General features: G+C 39.8%; 2 protein-coding genes across 2 annotated transcripts in view; both read left to right on the top strand.

Annotated features, from left to right (window-relative positions):
• Positions 1–757: 757 nt before the first annotated feature.
• LOC117293749 (bifunctional peptidase and arginyl-hydroxylase JMJD5-like) lies at positions 758–15,068 on the top strand. Its single transcript, XM_033776175.1, has 8 exons — positions 758–835; positions 4,488–4,668; positions 5,540–5,670; positions 6,942–7,073; positions 8,280–8,358; positions 9,804–10,026; positions 10,553–10,664; positions 13,002–15,068. The coding sequence occupies exons 2-8, from the start codon at positions 4,557–4,559 to the stop codon at positions 13,278–13,280; spliced, it is 1,068 nt and encodes a 355-aa protein (XP_033632066.1). The 5' UTR covers positions 758–835; positions 4,488–4,556; the 3' UTR covers positions 13,281–15,068.
• A 913-nt stretch (positions 15,069–15,981) lies between these two features.
• The window catches only part of LOC117293323 (von Willebrand factor A domain-containing protein 3B-like), an 82,541-nt gene continuing 80,629 nt past the window's right edge, over positions 15,982–17,893 (top strand). Inside the window, exon 1 of the mRNA XM_033775588.1 lies at positions 15,982–16,077. The gene's annotated coding sequence lies outside the window, so the exon portion shown is untranslated. The remainder of the gene's footprint in view (positions 16,078–17,893) is intronic.

Below are 17,893 nucleotides of genomic sequence, written 5' to 3' on the forward strand. Positions count from 1 at the left end.
CGGAACGAAACCGCATAGTTCTAGGAGTAGGCTAACCCTAACCCAGTCCTGACCCTAACCCCAACCCTATCTGACCCTACAGGCTATATATTCTTGCTCTATAGGCCTAAGCCCCAAGCCTAAACCCCAAGCCAATTCCAAGCTTGTATGCTGAGTTTTAGAAAAGGCAAGGGTACCCTGAAGAAATTGTAGATTTCTGCTATGGAGCTACCGAGGCAATGACCAGGGTCCAATTTCATAGAGCTGCTAAGCACAAAAATTTGCTTAGCATGAAATCTTTTCCTTGATAAAAAAGGATTGCCAACCGGATTTCCATTTGTTGCATATTGCTTGTTACTGGTATTCAGCTGATGTTTGCAGATTCCTGAAAATCATGTGGAAATTTCGTTGGTAATCCGGTTTTTATCGAGGCAGAAATTTTATGCTAAGCAATTTTTTTTGCTTAGCTAGCAGCTCTATGAAATCGGGCCCAGGGGGCCACGGAGGCAATCGCCTCTGTTTGCATCCGTGAAGAATCGAAGAATCGGGCCTGCAATTCTACAATGTCCAATAGAAATTTTTGCAATATAATATGAGAGGCGTTGAAGTTGAACTTATGATATACCCCGCCTCAAGTGTTGATAAAAAAAGACAGCGCAACCTCCATGAAATAACTTTACGTTGGTCACTAAAAGTTCATTGCCCCTTTTCAAAGTTCGTTGCTCCTGTATAAACTTTGTTTTCATTGAGGTAAACTTGGCCAAAGGGTGGCGCCCTCCCTATATTTTTTTAGACGACATACATGGCGGAGTTCGTACGTACGGTAACTTTGTTGAGGATCGTTGGAAAAAAACAGGTTAGCAAACATAGAAAATGATTTTATTGCAGGTATTGTTGTGCAGGGGTCGTTAGGAAAAATATTTCTATCTGCCGAGTCGAGTGCTGGTGTCGTGCCAAAAAGTGCCTGCTACTATCCTCAATGGATAACTTTCCGTATGGCGCCACCACTTTTTCACTCATTTTTACAAAAAGCAAAAGGGATATCTCATATTGTGGTAAATTAGATACTATATTAATTATTTCATATCGAATGAAAAAATGGTGGCGCCATTCGGAAATTTTTCCGGTCTAGCTCACAAGCAGCAATGATGAGTCTTTTTTACTTTCACTTTGTTGTTTGTACAAACGTACTCCGGATAACTTTCCGTATGGCGCCACCACTTTTTCACAAATTTTTACAAAAAGGGATATCTTATTGAGGTAAATTAGATACTGTATTATTTCATATCGTATGAAAAAGTGGTGGCGCCATACGGAAAGTTATCCGAAACTTTTCCCATTCAATTAATCAGAATCTCTTATGACATTCATTTACTAAATCTTAATTTCATCGTCGCCACCAACTTCCGGCACTTTTTTTTTTTTTTTTTTTTTTTTTTTGTGCACCTGAGGAGGTTTTCAATCGATTGGGCTAGGATGAAAAAGTGGTTTTTATAGGGGATCGGTTAAAAAAAAAAAAAAAAAAAAAAAAAAAAAAAAAAACTAAAAACCTATAAAATTTATGTAAAAAAACACCCCGTGATTTGTCTACAGGTCCCGTTTCTCCCTTCTCTCCTCGATCCTGCCTTCTCTCTCATCCAGTCTCCATGTATCTCTATCTGGTGTCTATGCTGGAAGAAATGGATAGTTAGTAATCATTGAAATAATGTAATGCAGTACCGGGAGTCGAACCTGTAAAGCAGAGTTAACAAGTTACTATACATTCAATAGTCCATAGCCTAACCCACCGGGCTACGAGGCGTTGATACCAAATTTAGTTGTCTGTCCTAGATGTGTTTGCCATTACCTGGGTCAATAAAGGTCATAATGAATATGTAATTTAAATGAATATTAAAATAAGCTGTGATTGTCCAGTGCTTTGCATAAGTTGAATATTCATACCGTCCTGAATGACGAACTCCTTCACGCATCAGTCACGTGAAAGGTTATTTTGGATTGTTCCACTAGTATGAGTCCCGAGGGGAGTTCCACCGAGGACGCACGTAATCACCAAGAGTAATTATTTAGAAAGTCTCCCAATTGTTCTGTTGGGCTATATAAGGAAGCTCTTGAAGTCTTGAAGTCATCTTGTCATGCTTTCTAAGTTGAAACATGAATACCTTTTGGAATGCTGAGAGATTGTTTGAGACTGTTGCCACGCCGGATGCTGCAATTGCGTTCTGCAAAGAACGTGGACTAATTGCCGACGCCCCCGATTGCCGGTACTGCCGCCACCCGTTGACATGGTCCGTGAAGACGGACCATGCCGACGGGTTCTCGTGGCGGTGCACACATCGGGGGTGCCGGAAGCGGTCTCGCAATTGCAGCATCCGTCATGGCAGCTGGTTTAGCGACAGCAAGATGTCACTGAAAAAAATCCTCAAGCTCACCTACTACTGGGCGGCACGAGCGACAACCTCTGCGGCAATTAGAGAAACATCAGTCCACGAAGGTGAACAAACCAGTAGTAAAACTGTCGTGGACTGGTTCACTTTTTGCCGCGAGGTTTGTCTTCGTGCCGTCGAGGAACGGTGCAGCAAGGGGATTGGTGGGCCGGGCATGACGGTCGAAATCGACGAGTCAAAATTCGGTCGCCGGAAATACAACCGAGGTCGTTTGGTTGAGGGTAAGTGGGTGTTAGGCGGCATTTGCCGTGAGACAAAGGAAATTTTCCTGATTGAGGTGCCAAAGCGGGATTCAGCGACCCTTATTCCTTTAATTAAGGAATATGTGGCCGCTGGATCCACAATCATATCGGACTGTTGGAAAGCATATGATTGCCTCAGTCAGGAAAATTTTACTCATCTCACGGTAAATCACTCCTTAAATTTCGTTGATCCTACCACTGGCGCTCATACTCAAAATATTGAGTGCCAGTGGTGGCAGATCAAGAGGAGTCTGCCGAGCACCCACGCTACCAGCTCTACCGACGGCTTCGGTTTCCGGTTGGCTGAATACATGTGGCGCCGTCAGAATGCCCTGGTCGACCACTTCGACCAAATCCTCAGTGACATCTTGCTGTTGTATAAACCACCGAAACGTTTTTGAATTGGCCCGTCCCCGACAACTCTCACGACTACCCTACTTTAAGGCACTGCTCCGCAGAAACGCCAGACAAATAAATCCAAAGATAGAATCATAGTTAACCAACCAACACATTACCGTTTATTAATTTAAATAACTTCCAAGAAAATTGTCCCTTACAAATATTCGATTAATAATGCAACATGATCCCTTACCTAAAACATACTCAAAAGCAACTGGTGACCCCAAGTTCAAATAAGGCAAAATGTCCATATCATCCAACTGCAATTTAAAGGGATTATTATACATTACATGGATGTTGGACTTCATTTCCCCTTATTTTTGCTGGGTGGCTAAAATAAGATATACCCCCGCCGTACATGCCCGTAGACTAGGTCAACCTGCTTATTATGCAATGACGGTCATTGTATTGAAACCATAACAGCCTATTCTTATAACATAACATTACCTTCATAAACGCACGTGGTTATTTTGTGGTTTGTTTGAATTTCCCTCCGTCCTCCCTCCCTCCCCTCCTCCCTTCCCAAAATAATTTCAGTGTACCCATTTCGGAAATGAATCAGTCCTAGCGATTTTTTCCATTGCGCATGGACGCTGACCGACTGATTGGAGCGTTGAACAACAACACTCACACACACAAACAACATAAACATGGCGGAGTTCGATGTCACTGGGAGTCGAAAACGGCCCAATTTTGACCTTTGTTTACAAACTGTTACGTTTTTTTTCTCTCTTTTTTTTCTGGATGTATATATGCGTTAACCCTTCTTCTCAGGTAAGAAAAAAATTCAGTGGTTTTGGAGTTAATTAACGGCGGATAAATTGGTGGCGACGACCGGAAGATTACCCAGGATGGATCTCTCACGCCAATAACGAGTCTGCTTTTTTTCTGATTCTTTTTATAAAGTTTTAATTTTGTTAATGCAAATCTCTTTTCTTTTCTTTTTAAATCTCGCCAAAATTAGGCCCTATGTATGTGACCATTTTATTTTTTAGCGGTGGACACTTTATGATATGACACCGGTGTCAAAGAGGTCCTAAGGAATTTTGTCCGCTGGAGATTTAGTTACCATATTAGGAAATTAGGGAGCTTTCGATTCGGGACAGGAGGAGGGAGGGAACTGTAAGGGAGCGGAAAAATCGACTTCCCACAATGTTTACTGATCTGAGCATGGCCATTTTGGATTGACCCGGATCATGCATATATTAAATCATCACGACCTCTTTGGTTGGCCCTATGTTGGCCAATAAGGGGCTTCCAATGCAATGGTCACTTTATGTATCTGCTCCACCGACATCCCGGCCAAAGTTCGAAAGTTTACAAACTCTATTATTTCCTTGAATCCTTGAAGATTTCATTTTAGAACATAGGCCTAAATATGAAAACCTAACATTTGTCTTACTTTCTTAATTGAATTTTCAAGCGAAAAGCCATCAACTGTAAGGTGGATCACTATTGACGAGCCTTCCGGCTGCTGAATTGAAAGGTTGAAATGAAAGACTCTGGGAGTGATGTGTCCCCATGTGGGAAGCAGAAGGTTGTCAACATCGCCCGTGTGTCTGCTCCCACTAAGGAAGAGTTCCTTAACAACTACTTCCAGAAAGGTACAAACATGTTAATAAATAAAGTGGCCTTGAAATAACCCGTGGTACTCATTAACTTAGCACCCACAGCCATTGCAGTGGTGCTCTGTGCTTTTTGTGTGGGGCCCTGTGCAAGGTTCCTGTACACATTTTCATTTATCATATATAGCAGTGCCCCTTACCAGAGGAAAATTGCTGTGCCGCCTCAAAAGTGAAGGTTCATGGCCTTGAGGATGATCTGAAAATACTTCACAAATCTTTTCTCTTGAAATCTGAACCATGATTTACCAACGTTATTTTTTTAAAAAAGAGTTTGCTGTTTAGTTCAGCTGAAAGTGTGACAAAGTTCTTCCCTATTTTTTAATTTCTTTCTCCAATAACAAAAAACAGGCCTAGAATCACACAGAGGCTACTGTGCTGTTGCCCCGTTTTCTTGGCCTCGATGCATATTCATAAAGTTCGAATAGACCTTACAGGCAATACACTTTTTGTACATTAGTCTGATTTTCGCTTCTTCTAGTGTTCTAAAGCTTTGTACATGTAGGTCAGCCCTTCTACTCTTTAAAATCTTCCTTCTTTTTTCCCAAGGGCTTAATATTATGCCTGACCTTAACATTTTTCAATAGAAAAGGCTTGGCTCGGCTTGGTCATATCAAGCGGGTTGTTTGGGTACCACGATGGATGCCTCTGCTTTCGGGGATCGCCACAGGTCTTTGACCTCTGTCCTACGTGCAGGACAGCAATGTTTCGACCTGTCCAGACTCGGATGCCAGACCAGGACTTCCTTTGTCCTCCTCTCCCTCACTTGCCCCTTAAATGAAAAGACTCTGTTCTTTCTCAAAGGCGAACTTCCTGGCCTAAAAATGTTTATCACATGTTTTGTGCTTGATAGATACTCCAGTGATAATCACTGATGTTGCGAGCAGTTGGCCAGCGGCGTCCTGGAGCCTTGAGTCTATCAAAGAGAGAGCTGGTCATAATAAAGCTTTCATCAGACAGAACACCAGTAAACAGGATTATAAGGTAAAAGACAATAAGCCATTTGCAAGTTAGATTTTAATACTGTCCGGTACAATGACTTGATTAGTTAGTTACAATGCAACGCTTACATTTGAATACCTCAGACTATCGAGATAGTTGCTACGCCACGTGATTAGGGGCAAGCTTTTGCGTAGTTACGTAAGAGACGTTGAACACCCATACACGATTCTGAATGGATGTGTATGACACAATGGTACCAGGGTTTGCTCATCCTGGAGGTTGCTATACAAAAGCTTGCCCCGAATCATGTTACCATGTGTATGGCACAATGGTACTAGGGTTTACTCATCCTGGAGTTTGCTATACAAAAGCTAGCCCCTAATCACGTGGCGTAGCAACTGTCTCGATAGTCTGAGGATTTCAAATGTAAGCGTTGCATTGTAACCAAGCGAGTCATTGTACCAGACATTATTCAAATCTGACTCGCAACTGGCTTAGTATTATAAATGGTTTATTGCTTTAATTGCAACGGGAATAATGGTCAAGTGTCTTGTTTGAGGACACAAGTGTCATGACTTGGGCTCAAACCCACACTTGCTGAACAGAAACACGAGAGCTTGAGTCAAAGCTTGGGCGATATCACGATATTATCGAATATCGCGATATTAATTTGGAAACGATTTCGATATCGGATGGATTTGGTTTTAATCGAAATATCGATATATCACGATATATCGCGATATCGATTAAAAATCGCGATGTATTTGCTAGCTGAGACATCTTGCACCCCATAGGTTTGGAGTAAAACCAGAAGAATAGGTCATTAGAACACCTCTCTTATGCTATGACTGTCTCTTCTACAACTTTCACTTGGAGTTTGAAGACTGATGATGTCAAATTTAATTAATCGCGATTATATCGAATATCGCGATATAATGTCGGCGATATATCGTGAATAAAATAAATCGATATCGCCCAAGCTTACTTGAGTCTGGTACTCTTATCTGCTCGACCATGACACCCCTTAATAAATGTTTTTTTTTTTTGTTAAAACAAAATGGGCATTTCTGTTATTTTTTCCCCCCATTCCCATGAAGAATTTAACTCACCTATAGGTAAAGAATTTCAGAAAACCTATCAAACTTTCACGCTGAGTTTGAGTTGGAACGACCTTGATAAAGGGCAAAAGTTTCAGCCCCTCAAAAAAATAGTAAAATAAATAATATATGCCATGACTTTTTGTTATCAGCCCTCACTTATAATGGTTTTTATTAATGAATGATGTTTGATACAAGTCTTTAATTCAAATACAGATCGGCAAAGCATACAACATACGGGAGAGTTCATTGGGAGATTACATCAGTGATTTGGAAGTAGGTAACGCCCGATCTCGGAATTCCTACCTGGCTGTGCAGAACATCAAGAGTACATTCCCAGAGCTGGAGGTTGTTCATTTATTCATTTTTCATTTTCTATTTAAAGACACTGGACACTATTGGTAATTGTCAAAGACCAGTCTTCTCACTTGGTGTATCTCATTATATGCATAAAGTGATAAACCTGTGAAAATTTGAGCTCAATTGGTCGTCGAAGAAAAAACATCCTTGTCACACAAAGTTGTGTGCTTTCAGATGCTTGATTTCGAGACCTCAAAATCTAATTCTGAGGTCTTGAAATCAAATTCGTGGAAAATTACTTCTTTCTCGAAAACTACATCCTTTCAGAGGGAGCCGTTTCTCACAATGTTTTATACTATCAACAGCTCTCCATTACTCGTTACCAAGTAAGGTTTATGCTAATAGTTATTTTGAGTAATTACCAATAGTGTCCACTGCCTTTAAAGGGTTTGGTACCTTTTTTAGATCAACTTTTAGGCCAAGAAATAAATCCTTACTCACTGCATGAAGATGTATATAATTATACTTTACCTGTATAAGTTTCAGCTTCATTAGTTTTCACTAGGTTTTTGAGAAAATAAGATTAAATCACCAAGCAATTTTGTTCAGGAGATTCGCGTTAAAAAAAGGTGTACATGCTCAAATAATGTTCGTCTCGAAAATCTTATAGTGAATATGCATGAAAGCAGATAATGCGCCTATAATTAAGGTCCAAATTATAAATCACATACACCATGTCCATGACCAGATAACTTGTCGATCACTAGTCCATCACCTTTTTCACTGGTCAATATTTCAAATGAAATAGGGAGATTTTTCAACACTTTAGTAGCCAGTCTGACCACTTTGAGTAAATTTTGACTGGTCCCCTCTGGTGTTTTAACTGTTGGCCAGCAGACCGGTGTTAAGAGAGATGGCTGAAATGTTGTACATGCCAGCTTCTGGGCCGGAAGTAGCCAAAACCTTGTGGGTACAGCGGATATGCGTGTATGTGACATATACTGACAACACTCAGAATTAGTAGTTGGTTGATCTACTCTAAGCAGACCCTCAAGTATGGCAGCTGGCCAAAAAGGCATGCCTCATAGAGCAACTGGTCCCCTATCTGTCTTGTTTGAGCTTGTCACAAGTATTACTGGGTGACTGCAGAAAACAAATCTAAAGAGTATTTGAAGGGGTTCACATCAAAATACAGTTGCAGTTGTAATTTACTGATAATGACTGTTTGACCCCCTACCCACATTCTTTCCCCAGGATGACGTTCCAATGCCAGACTACATCGGCAAGATACACATGGGCCCTTACTTATGGATAGCAGTCAATGGACACTATGGTAAGACGTGGCCGAGATTTCACAGGTTAACCCTCCTACTGTATGACCATTTGATATCTGAGTGGTTTTGAATGATAGATTCACTATGCCAGTCTGCAATAAGTTATCGTGTGGTGAATACATACATAATAATAACCAATTCTTATATAGCGCATTTCACAATAACCGTATCATTGCGCTTTACATTTGTGCCCTGGTCATAAGGCCAATAACATCCCTTTTTTAATGTTTCTCAGCTCCCTTGGGAGTATACAACCTAGGCAACAGTTTATATCGCTCCAAAGGATTTTCATTCACAATATCAACCTCTACCCTCGCAGGTACCCATTTATTCCCCTGGGTGAAGAGAAGCAATTATAGTAAAGTATCTTGCTCAAGGAGACAAGTGTCACGACCGGGATTCGAACCCACACTCCGGTGAATTCGCACCAGAACTTGAATTCGATGCTCTTAACCACTCGGCCATGACACTCCACAAGTGTAGTGCTAAGTCAACCCTCCTGCTATCTGACCATTCAAAATCGTCCAAGTGTTTTTGAATGATAGATGCACTAGCTAGTCAAAATGTTGAGACCCACTAAGGACTCACTCCGCGACAGTGAAGTAAATGCGAGAAGTCCCCTCCTACTTTCCGCCCAAGTAGTAGTTTTCAGAACTGAGAAGCCTCCCGAATTCCAAAAGTCTACTCTGCGTTAGTATAATTAGGACATCGAGGTGTTGATTTCCACGCAAATTTTTTTTTCCTGTAATTCTTCAAATTTTAACAAAGATAATCCTAATTTTTAGGACTAGTCCTAGGAGTTGAAAAACTTAGGCTAGTTCTAAGTTAGGACGAGTAACTCGAGATAAGACTAGTCAACCTTTTGTGAAATCCACCCCAGAACGCCCCTATAAATAGACCAACATGTCTCACATTCTTGGTTCAATTATGAACTCAGTCTGCAGCAGTGAAGTTAAAGGCAGTGGACACTATTGGTAATTGTCAAAGACTCGCCTTCACAGTTGGTGTATCTCAACATATGCATAAAATAACAAACCTGTGAAAATTTGAGCTCATTCGGTCATCGAGATAATAATGAAAGAAAAAAACACCCTTGTCACACGAAGTTATGTGCGTTTAGATGGTTGATTTCGAGACCTCAAGTTCTAAACCTGAGGTCTCGAAATCAAATTCATGGAAAATTACTTCTTTCTTGAAAACTATGGCACTTCCGAGGGAGCCGTTTCTCACAATGTTTTATACCATCAACCTCTTCCCATTACCCGTCACCAAGAAAGGTTTTATGCTAGTTTTAGAACTAATAATTATTTTGAGTAATTACCAATAGTGTCCACTGCCTTTAAATAACAGGAAGTCCCCTTGATCCACTAAAATTATAATCTACACAGTAACACTCATGTTGTTACTGCAAACCAAATAATGCATTATGTCTATTTGTGTTCAGAATATTGCCACTTTGATCCAGACGATGGACTCTTGGTAATCCTGACCGGGCACAAGAGAGTCCGTCTGTATGGGTGCAGCCCCGCTCCCCTCTACCCTAACCCATTGGGGTCAAAGGGGCGTACCATACAGGCCCAGGTCAACTGTGATGAACCAGACCTGGAGGAGCATCCATGTTTTGAGGTGTCGACGTGTCACTGTGGAGAGGTCAACCCTGGAGAAATGTGAGTGAAATCTTGTGACTTTGGGGTCGAACAAAGGTAACTTTTCTAGAGTGGGACTCGAACCAACGACCTCCGGATTTATGTACCGGTGCTCTACCAGCTGAGCCATCTAGCCCTATGTTGACAGTCTCCCTTTTTTTGTCTAAACCTTTCCTTTGTGCACTGTGACGTTAACTACTGTTTATATGCCAATCGGCTATATTCCAATCCGACACTCTAGCCAACATTCGCAATATCGCATACACGTTTATTGTGTGCAATTCTTGTTTATCCAAATTAATATGTCCAACATACATTGTAGGTGGCTTGTTTACTCATTAATTTCAAAACATAGTATTATCAGATCAATTTACATTATTTATAAAATAAAACCCCTTGCACAATGCTGAATGCAAGGGGGGGGGGCTCTCAATTATTGTATGAACATTTTGACTCTCAAAATGGGGTCCCCTTGTCAGTGCGCTGCACGTTGTAAAATGGGTCAACAACGCCATCTATGGGTTTTTGATACATGTCTTTATTTCAGGTTATACATTCCTGCTTTCTGGTGGCATCAGGTGACATCCGTTGAAACATCCATTTCTGTGAACTTCTTCTTTGGTGATGCCGGTGAGAACAACTTCATCACAAAAGCCATGGTAAGAAACAAACAATTCTATCTTTGATGTGGCATAAAGGAACGCGTTGCCTTTGGAGTCTACATGTACTTCTAAAACATCTTTCAAGCATATTCATTTTTATATTAATTTTGGTGATGTGCAGTAAGCTTGGGCGATATCACGATATTATCGAATATCGCGATATTAATTTGGAAACGATTTGGATATCGGATGGATTTGGTTTTAATCGAAATATCGATATATCGCGATATATCATGATAATCGCGATATATCGCAATATCGATTAAATATCGCGATGTATTTGCTAGCTGAGACATCTTGCACCCCATAGGTTTGGAGTAAAACCAGAAGAATAGGTCATTAGAACACCTCTCTTAAGCTATGACTGTCTCTTCTACAACTGTCACTTGGAGTTTGAAGACTGATGATGTCAAATTTCATTAATCGCGATTATATCGAATATCGCGATATATTGTCGGCGATATATCGTGAATAAAATAAATCGATATCGCCCAAGCTTAATGTGCAGTGAGTTTTGTCTCCGTCTTTTTTTTAATGTTTTTTATTTTATTGTGTACTTTGAAACTGCTTTATTGTACCTAAGTTGCATTATTTTTTACAATATTATGGCGTTCATGCACCTTTTTTGTCAATAAGGCTTTGATTTCTATTTTGCTGGTTTTCACTAGTGGACTTTTTTTTTAAAAAACTATTTTTTACTATTATGCGCCCTCAAACAGGTTGGTCCTGGAGTAAGCTCAATATATTCAATAAATTATTACTAGTATTTATTTATAACAAAAATACCTTTTATAGCCCAAAGTGCCCAACTCGAGGACAATAGGGACTTTTCGTTTTCAACGACGGATGGTTCTGCGACGGTAAAGATGACAATGTGTATTTGGGGGTAATGTGCCTTTGATGTTGCACAGTCAGAGTATGTTATGGGAAATGTACTTGGCTAAGTATAGACGATGTGACCTCTGACGTCACACGAAAACCATAACATGATTCGCGCGCATACCGCCGGGCAAAACCTTTGTGTTTTGGCAGCCAGCTAGAAAGTGTACGCAATCTTACTGTGACTGCGCAACTCAGTGCCCGGCGAAACATGACGTATAGAGTGTTTTGTCAACAGAGGGCGGTTTGAATGTAAACATAGGTCACATCGTCTATAGGGCTATAGATTTGAACTGTAGTTTTGAAAGTACAAATCTGCGATGGCCCTACAATCCAATATCTTTCTCATGTCATAGTCTGTCTGAGTGCCAAATGGCATGCTTGTATCCCCAAAGGTGCAGTCCCATCACTTTACTCATTACTGAATACCAAACACATTTTGTTTTCATTGTATCTCCAAAACCCAGTTTGAGTTTGAGTTATATTTAACACTGTCTTAATAAACCCTCTTTTCGCCATTCTTTGGCCCGTTTCAGATGCTCTTCGCACAAGCTACTTATTGAAATAGGAAGATATATTGGGTTAGAGTCAAGCCAAAGAATTTGCCCGCATTGTCACCTTGATGTTGAAACGGAAATCCATTTTCTGCTAGATTGCCCAATATACAATGACCTTAGGAGTTGTTGGTTTATGTCATTAATCAAGACAACAACTTTGAAATTCTTGGTAGGGAAGATAGATTCAAGTTTTTTTAAGGACCATCCTGATGAAGCTATAATTAATTAATTGCAAAATATGTCTTTTTATTTACTGTTTTCAAAGGAAATCTAACGGTGTGATTAGGCTTTACCAATATATGTTTTTGTTCTAAGTTAACACTCCATTCCGTATGACTTCTTCACTCATTGTTATTTATTATTATACTGATGTTACCCTCCCCAGGGTTATGGGGTCTGTTCCAGTTTTGGAACAAAGTGAAATACAATACAAAACAATGATCTTATAGTTCTAAGCAAACTTCTATGTTCTACTCTTCTTTCTTTTTCACTTAAGAGCATCACAGAGTGGGATGCCTTCTCCCACTGGCTCTTCAACATCATTGAGCAGAACTGGGGCAATGACACCCTTTTTTGTTTCACTCTTTAGACAATGCCATTACTCAATGTATCCCGAAAGTAACATCAAAACGACCTTCATTTTCTGTTCTTTTAAAAAAAAATTATTTTAAGAGCCTCTCAAAGTGGGATGCCTTCTCCCACTGGCTCCTCAACATCATTGAGCATAACCAGGGCTATGACGACATTTTTTCGTTTCACTTTTTTACACTATGCCATTACTTGATGTCAAGTGCCTTTAAGTGCTACAACAACATTCCTTGTTTCAAAGTACTCATCTTAAGTTACATCAGAACTACCTTCATACTCTGTTTTTTTGTTCTTCTCTTTTTCTCTCAAGAGCATCACAAAGTGGGATGCCTTCTCCCACTGGCTCCTCAACATCATTGAGCAGAACCGAAGCTTTGACAGCCTCCAATTAGTCCTCGCCCATCTCCCCGATTCCTTAGCCTCGTTCCTCTTCAAAGAATGGAAGGACAAAGCCTCCCGGGAACAGATCGAGATCCTCGTCCAACTCGTTATGGACTACCTCCAGTTGGACTCCTTACCCACGGATGAAGACAGGATGAGTAAAAATCCACCTCCGATTAAGATCAGGGGACTGCTGTGGAGGAAGTAGTGCTGAATATGCATGAATGGACTCATGAATATGAATGAGATAAATTTTGTGACCGCCTCCTCTTAAGATCAGGGGGTTGCTGTGGAGGAAGTAATGATAAATATATGCATATGCAACAGACACACGAGTATGAATGAGGAGGTGATGAGAGACACTGGGACTGGCCTTACAGGCCTAATGATTTTATCGGATAAAAAAGCTGTGACGAAAGCTTTTCTTTTTATCTGTGTTTTATGATTAGTCTGAGCTGATGTACTGTCAGCCTGCATTTTTGATCATTTGCATGCAGCATACATGTACATGGGCACAATGTTGTGTACATCATGAAGCGTTGTTTATTCATGTTAATGTACATTGACTGCAAATCATTGTGTAAAATTAATGCAACGTCAACCAAGTCAACCAACGTACATCTGGCCATATCCGGCCTAACTGGTATCTGGCGTTGTTCGCGAGCCTCGAAGTGTGAAATCAGATGTTCTGGCTAGGTCGATACATGGTGGACAAGGTTGGTAATGGTGTCTGCATGGAGGGATTATAAGGAGCTGCCCCTACACCTTGTGATTATGCTATCCGATAATTATTCATATTTCACTCAAATGCCTCCAATATTTGTATAAAAAGGAACCTACTGATGACTTGAAATTAGAGCTACAGTCTTGCAACTTTAAACTTGTTTTTTGAAAGTCAAAGACAAATTTTACTGTAAAGTTTTGTATACAATTCTCATAATTGAAAATGTCTCCGTTTTGTGAGATAGAACTCCTTGAGACTAAACAGTTAAAAAGGAAGCAAAAGTGAGGAGCAGCAAGCATACATTGTGTTGCAGTTTGTTTATATTTTTTAACATTTGGGGTACCTAGCTTTATTCATATTGTCGTAGTTTTCACTTTAACCACACAGGAGAAAACAGACACTTTTTAAAACGGCAGTTTCAAAATTATTTTATTGTTGAAAATCAAAACTGGTAACATTGTTGAACAGCTGAAATCTGAAATTACATGTAAGTTTGTGGATTTGTTTATTTAGTATCCTGTGCATTGCCGTATTGAGTTTACATGTTCGTCAGTTTTACTTAGTATCATAGTATTGTATATTTCCTATTTTTAAGTGGATACCTACTTCAATCTTTATGAGTTAACTCATGCGGCCTTTCCAGACTCTCCTCGTTCTCTAGTCTTGGTGCAAGAAGTTTTTGTTGAGTTAGTAAAACCATAAAACCATTTGCTGCACACATTGCAACTTGTTTGATGTGCAGTGTGGGGCAGGGAATCGTGATTAAATTGAGTGATAATGAAGAACAACATCTTGCACCAAGACTACTTATTCTCCTGCCTGTAGCCCAACCAGTGTGACCAATTATTGTAAACAATTAGCACAAAAAGAAACAAGATTTGCAAAATTGTGTATGGAAAATGCAATAAAGTTGCCTTTGTTTTTAAAAGTAAGCCAAAATAAACTGAAATAGAGTAATTTGAAAACAAAACGGTAAATTTTAATAAACCATTCTGCTACAAATCAACGAATGACCATCTCTTCAACAACCCATTGTTTTTTAATGGTTCCCAGTTAAGAGTTTTCCAACCAGCAACAGTAAAAACAATATTCTGTGTGGGGGAAAAATGTAAATAAAAACAGCCCTTCTGTGAATGATATGATATTTTGCAACAAAACTCAACAGAAGCTCATGTAAATTAGAAGTTCAAGGTCATGTAAATTATATAAATTACCTGTAATTATTATACTAATTATTTTAAAGTTATTGCAGAACGAAATAAAACTTATACATTATTAATACATAAAAACAGTGTGAAGTTGTGGAATATTATTTTGTGAGTACATTTTTGGGGCTCTGAAACAATTAGAGTTGAATTTAAATTGTAAAAGTTCTGGAAGTAATTCAGAACTATCCTGATTTGCCTCACTGCCGCAAATAATCCTCATAACAACAATAACCCGCAGACCAGTGTCAGATGCAATTGTGTCCGCCATGCAATACTGTCCGCTCCGGATCCTTTTGCATATGCAATCGTGTCCGGAGCTATGCAAAAACCGTCCGGCGGACATGCACATGACTGTACTAAGTGCGCGCGTAAGCGAGTGTGCATGCACTGAACCATAGATTCACGTATTTAATTGTTATTATTGCAGCGAATTACCCAATGGCCGAATATTTCCCATGTCAATTCATGACTCGACATGCACTTCAGCTTCTTGTAAACAAAATTGGCGAACATGTTCCGCCGACCAAGGGCGTTCAATTTACCGCAAGGACGGTTTTGCATGGGGCGGACACAAATGCATATGCAAATGTGTCCGGGCGGACTTAATTGCATTATGTAGCAGCGTCCGGGCGGACACGATTGCACATGCAATAATGTCCTCCGGATAGTATTGCATAGAGGACATAATTGCATGCGACACGGGCTACGGCAATGGCTACGACTGTTGCTGGGGTGTTGCTAAGGACATCTCATACTTCAACACATGACGACGCTGTGCTCTAGCTGTAGCCACAGCCATAGCCACTAACTCAGACACAGCCATACAGGTTGACTCCAGGGTCCACCCCAAAAACACACAAGCCTTTTATTATACATTGTTATGCAGATTCGGTCTTGGAAACCAAGCAACCAGACTATCACCATTGAGAAATCGCATGTTAAACACAACTGCGTACAGAGTAATTGCATAACGGGATTCAAGATGGAACCTGGGCATTCCTGCAAGAAGGACAACTTCTACCTCCATGATCCGACCGACTACTTCTAAGCCGGGACTGTTTAACCTGCTGAATGTATGTACCTTTTTCATAACATTCCTCTCAAGAAAATTGGTAGCTAAAACAATGTTTATTGACAGTTTAAAAAGAAAACCGGACCAACGCATGGCGGGACTCAAGTGCACTCTTGCCCAAAAGGAACAAAAGTCACTAGGCCTAAAGCGTTGTCAGGATCTTCTTCCGGTTTCTGCGCCGAATTTTAAAAAGCTTAAATTTACTTATTTGTTGGCTTATTTTGTTCATGACATGAACACTTTGTGGCCTATAATTTCAAATGTCCCGGTCATACTTTCCTGCAACCTATTCCGGACTGGTTAGGATAGGGTCTGTAATTAGAGTTTAAATGGACATATAAAGTGGCAGTTAGATATGGTTGGGAATCACGTCACTACATCCAAGATACTATACACTATAGAGACTCCTTCTATGACTTGCCTTTAAGATGCAACTCAGATGTATTTTATATGTGCTTTATGTGCTTTATATTATAAGAAGATTCTTTAGGAACTGTTTGTTCACAACATTACTAATTACAGCCCTAGATGATTATTTTTCACGGGGCTCGGGAGGGTACGTATCGATGTATACAAACGAATTGTATTCTTTATCCCCGATGCAAACGTAACTTTCGAGATAATAATAAATAACAACAAATCATTGTTGGTTAAGCAAAACATTTGGCACTTTTAAGGGTTGGTACAAATTTTGGATAACATTCCGTATGGCGCCACCACTTTTTCACTAATTTTTACAAAAAAGGATATCTCATTGAGGTAAATTAGATACTATATTATTTCATATCGAATGAAAAAGTGGTGGCGCCATACGGAAACTTTTCCCAAATTTTTACCACCCTGCAAATTATTATCATAACCACCCCATAGCATAAAAACCACGCTGGAGTTGTCCGGTCCAGTTTTTAACTTGGAAACCCTGCCTTCCTATCCGTTCTATCTATCACTTGAAACTTGTGGAAGCATAATATAATTGTATATACACTGGGCACGCTGGTTTAATTTTGTAAGCAAAAGTGGGCAAAATAAAATAAAAACTGCTAGTTTCAACTCAATAAAATTAGTGAAATGTTGTTTCTTCTTAAAAGATAGGCCCTACCTGGTACTAAATAATTCTTATAAATATATTTTTAAATGTTTGAGTTATGACACATTTTTATTTCCCAATTCTCATATTTTTGAAAACTTATAATTTAAACAGCCAGAGTCCGAAGATGACTTCTTGTGACAGCAGTACTTTCAGAGTGTCACTCAATAAGGCGTCGAGACATTACACATACTATACTCATTATAAGGCTTGATGCCTTACTCAATATATTTCTCATAAGTTGCATAAAAGCATCCTGTTTTATTTTGAAGCTTCACCGCTGAGAGAAAAATACTTGTGATTTGATTTTTCATAAACTGTTGACTTTATAAACTTTGGCTATGTTTGGCTGTAGTTCCCAACTTCCTATACCCACACTTGGAACTCTTTGTTTATTGCAGTCTATAAGCACAAAGCGGCGTCTTATAATGAATGCGTTTCTGAATCGGAACACACGGTAAATGCCGGATAAGTTTCGCGCGTAAAACGCCCCCCCCCCCTTTTCACTACTATTGGTCAGGTCATGTTTCTGACCCAACCAGATTGGTTGAATATTTGCCCTCAATACGGACATCGCGTGCCGGACCAACGGGTCCGACAAAAGTCTTTAGCTGGACACGTTTGGTAATTACTACTCAAACTAGTATTATATAACGAGCAACGATGAGCTGTTGATTTTAAAACATTGTGTGAGAAACGACTTCTTCTGAGATAATTTAGTTTTCTAGAA

The sequence above is a fragment of the Asterias rubens genome, chromosome 8 (genome assembly GCF_902459465.1).
Source record: "Asterias rubens chromosome 8, eAstRub1.3, whole genome shotgun sequence".
NCBI classification, from domain to species: domain Eukaryota; kingdom Metazoa; phylum Echinodermata; class Asteroidea; order Forcipulatida; family Asteriidae; genus Asterias; species Asterias rubens.

What these genes read in the sequence shown, in the direction of transcription:
- LOC117293749 (XM_033776175.1), top strand. Translation starts at nt 4,557, where the DNA reads ATGAAAGACTCTGGGAGTGATGTGTCCCCATGTGGGAAGCAGAAGGTT. An exon ending in GTACATTCCCAGAGCTGGAG is followed by an intron (nt 7,074 to 8,279) that starts GTTGTTCATTTA and finishes TTCTTTCCCCAG; the next exon opens with GATGACGTTCCAATGCCAGA. An exon ending in GAGGTCAACCCTGGAGAAAT is followed by an intron (nt 10,027 to 10,552) that starts GTGAGTGAAATC and finishes TCTTTATTTCAG; the next exon opens with GTTATACATTCCTGCTTTCT.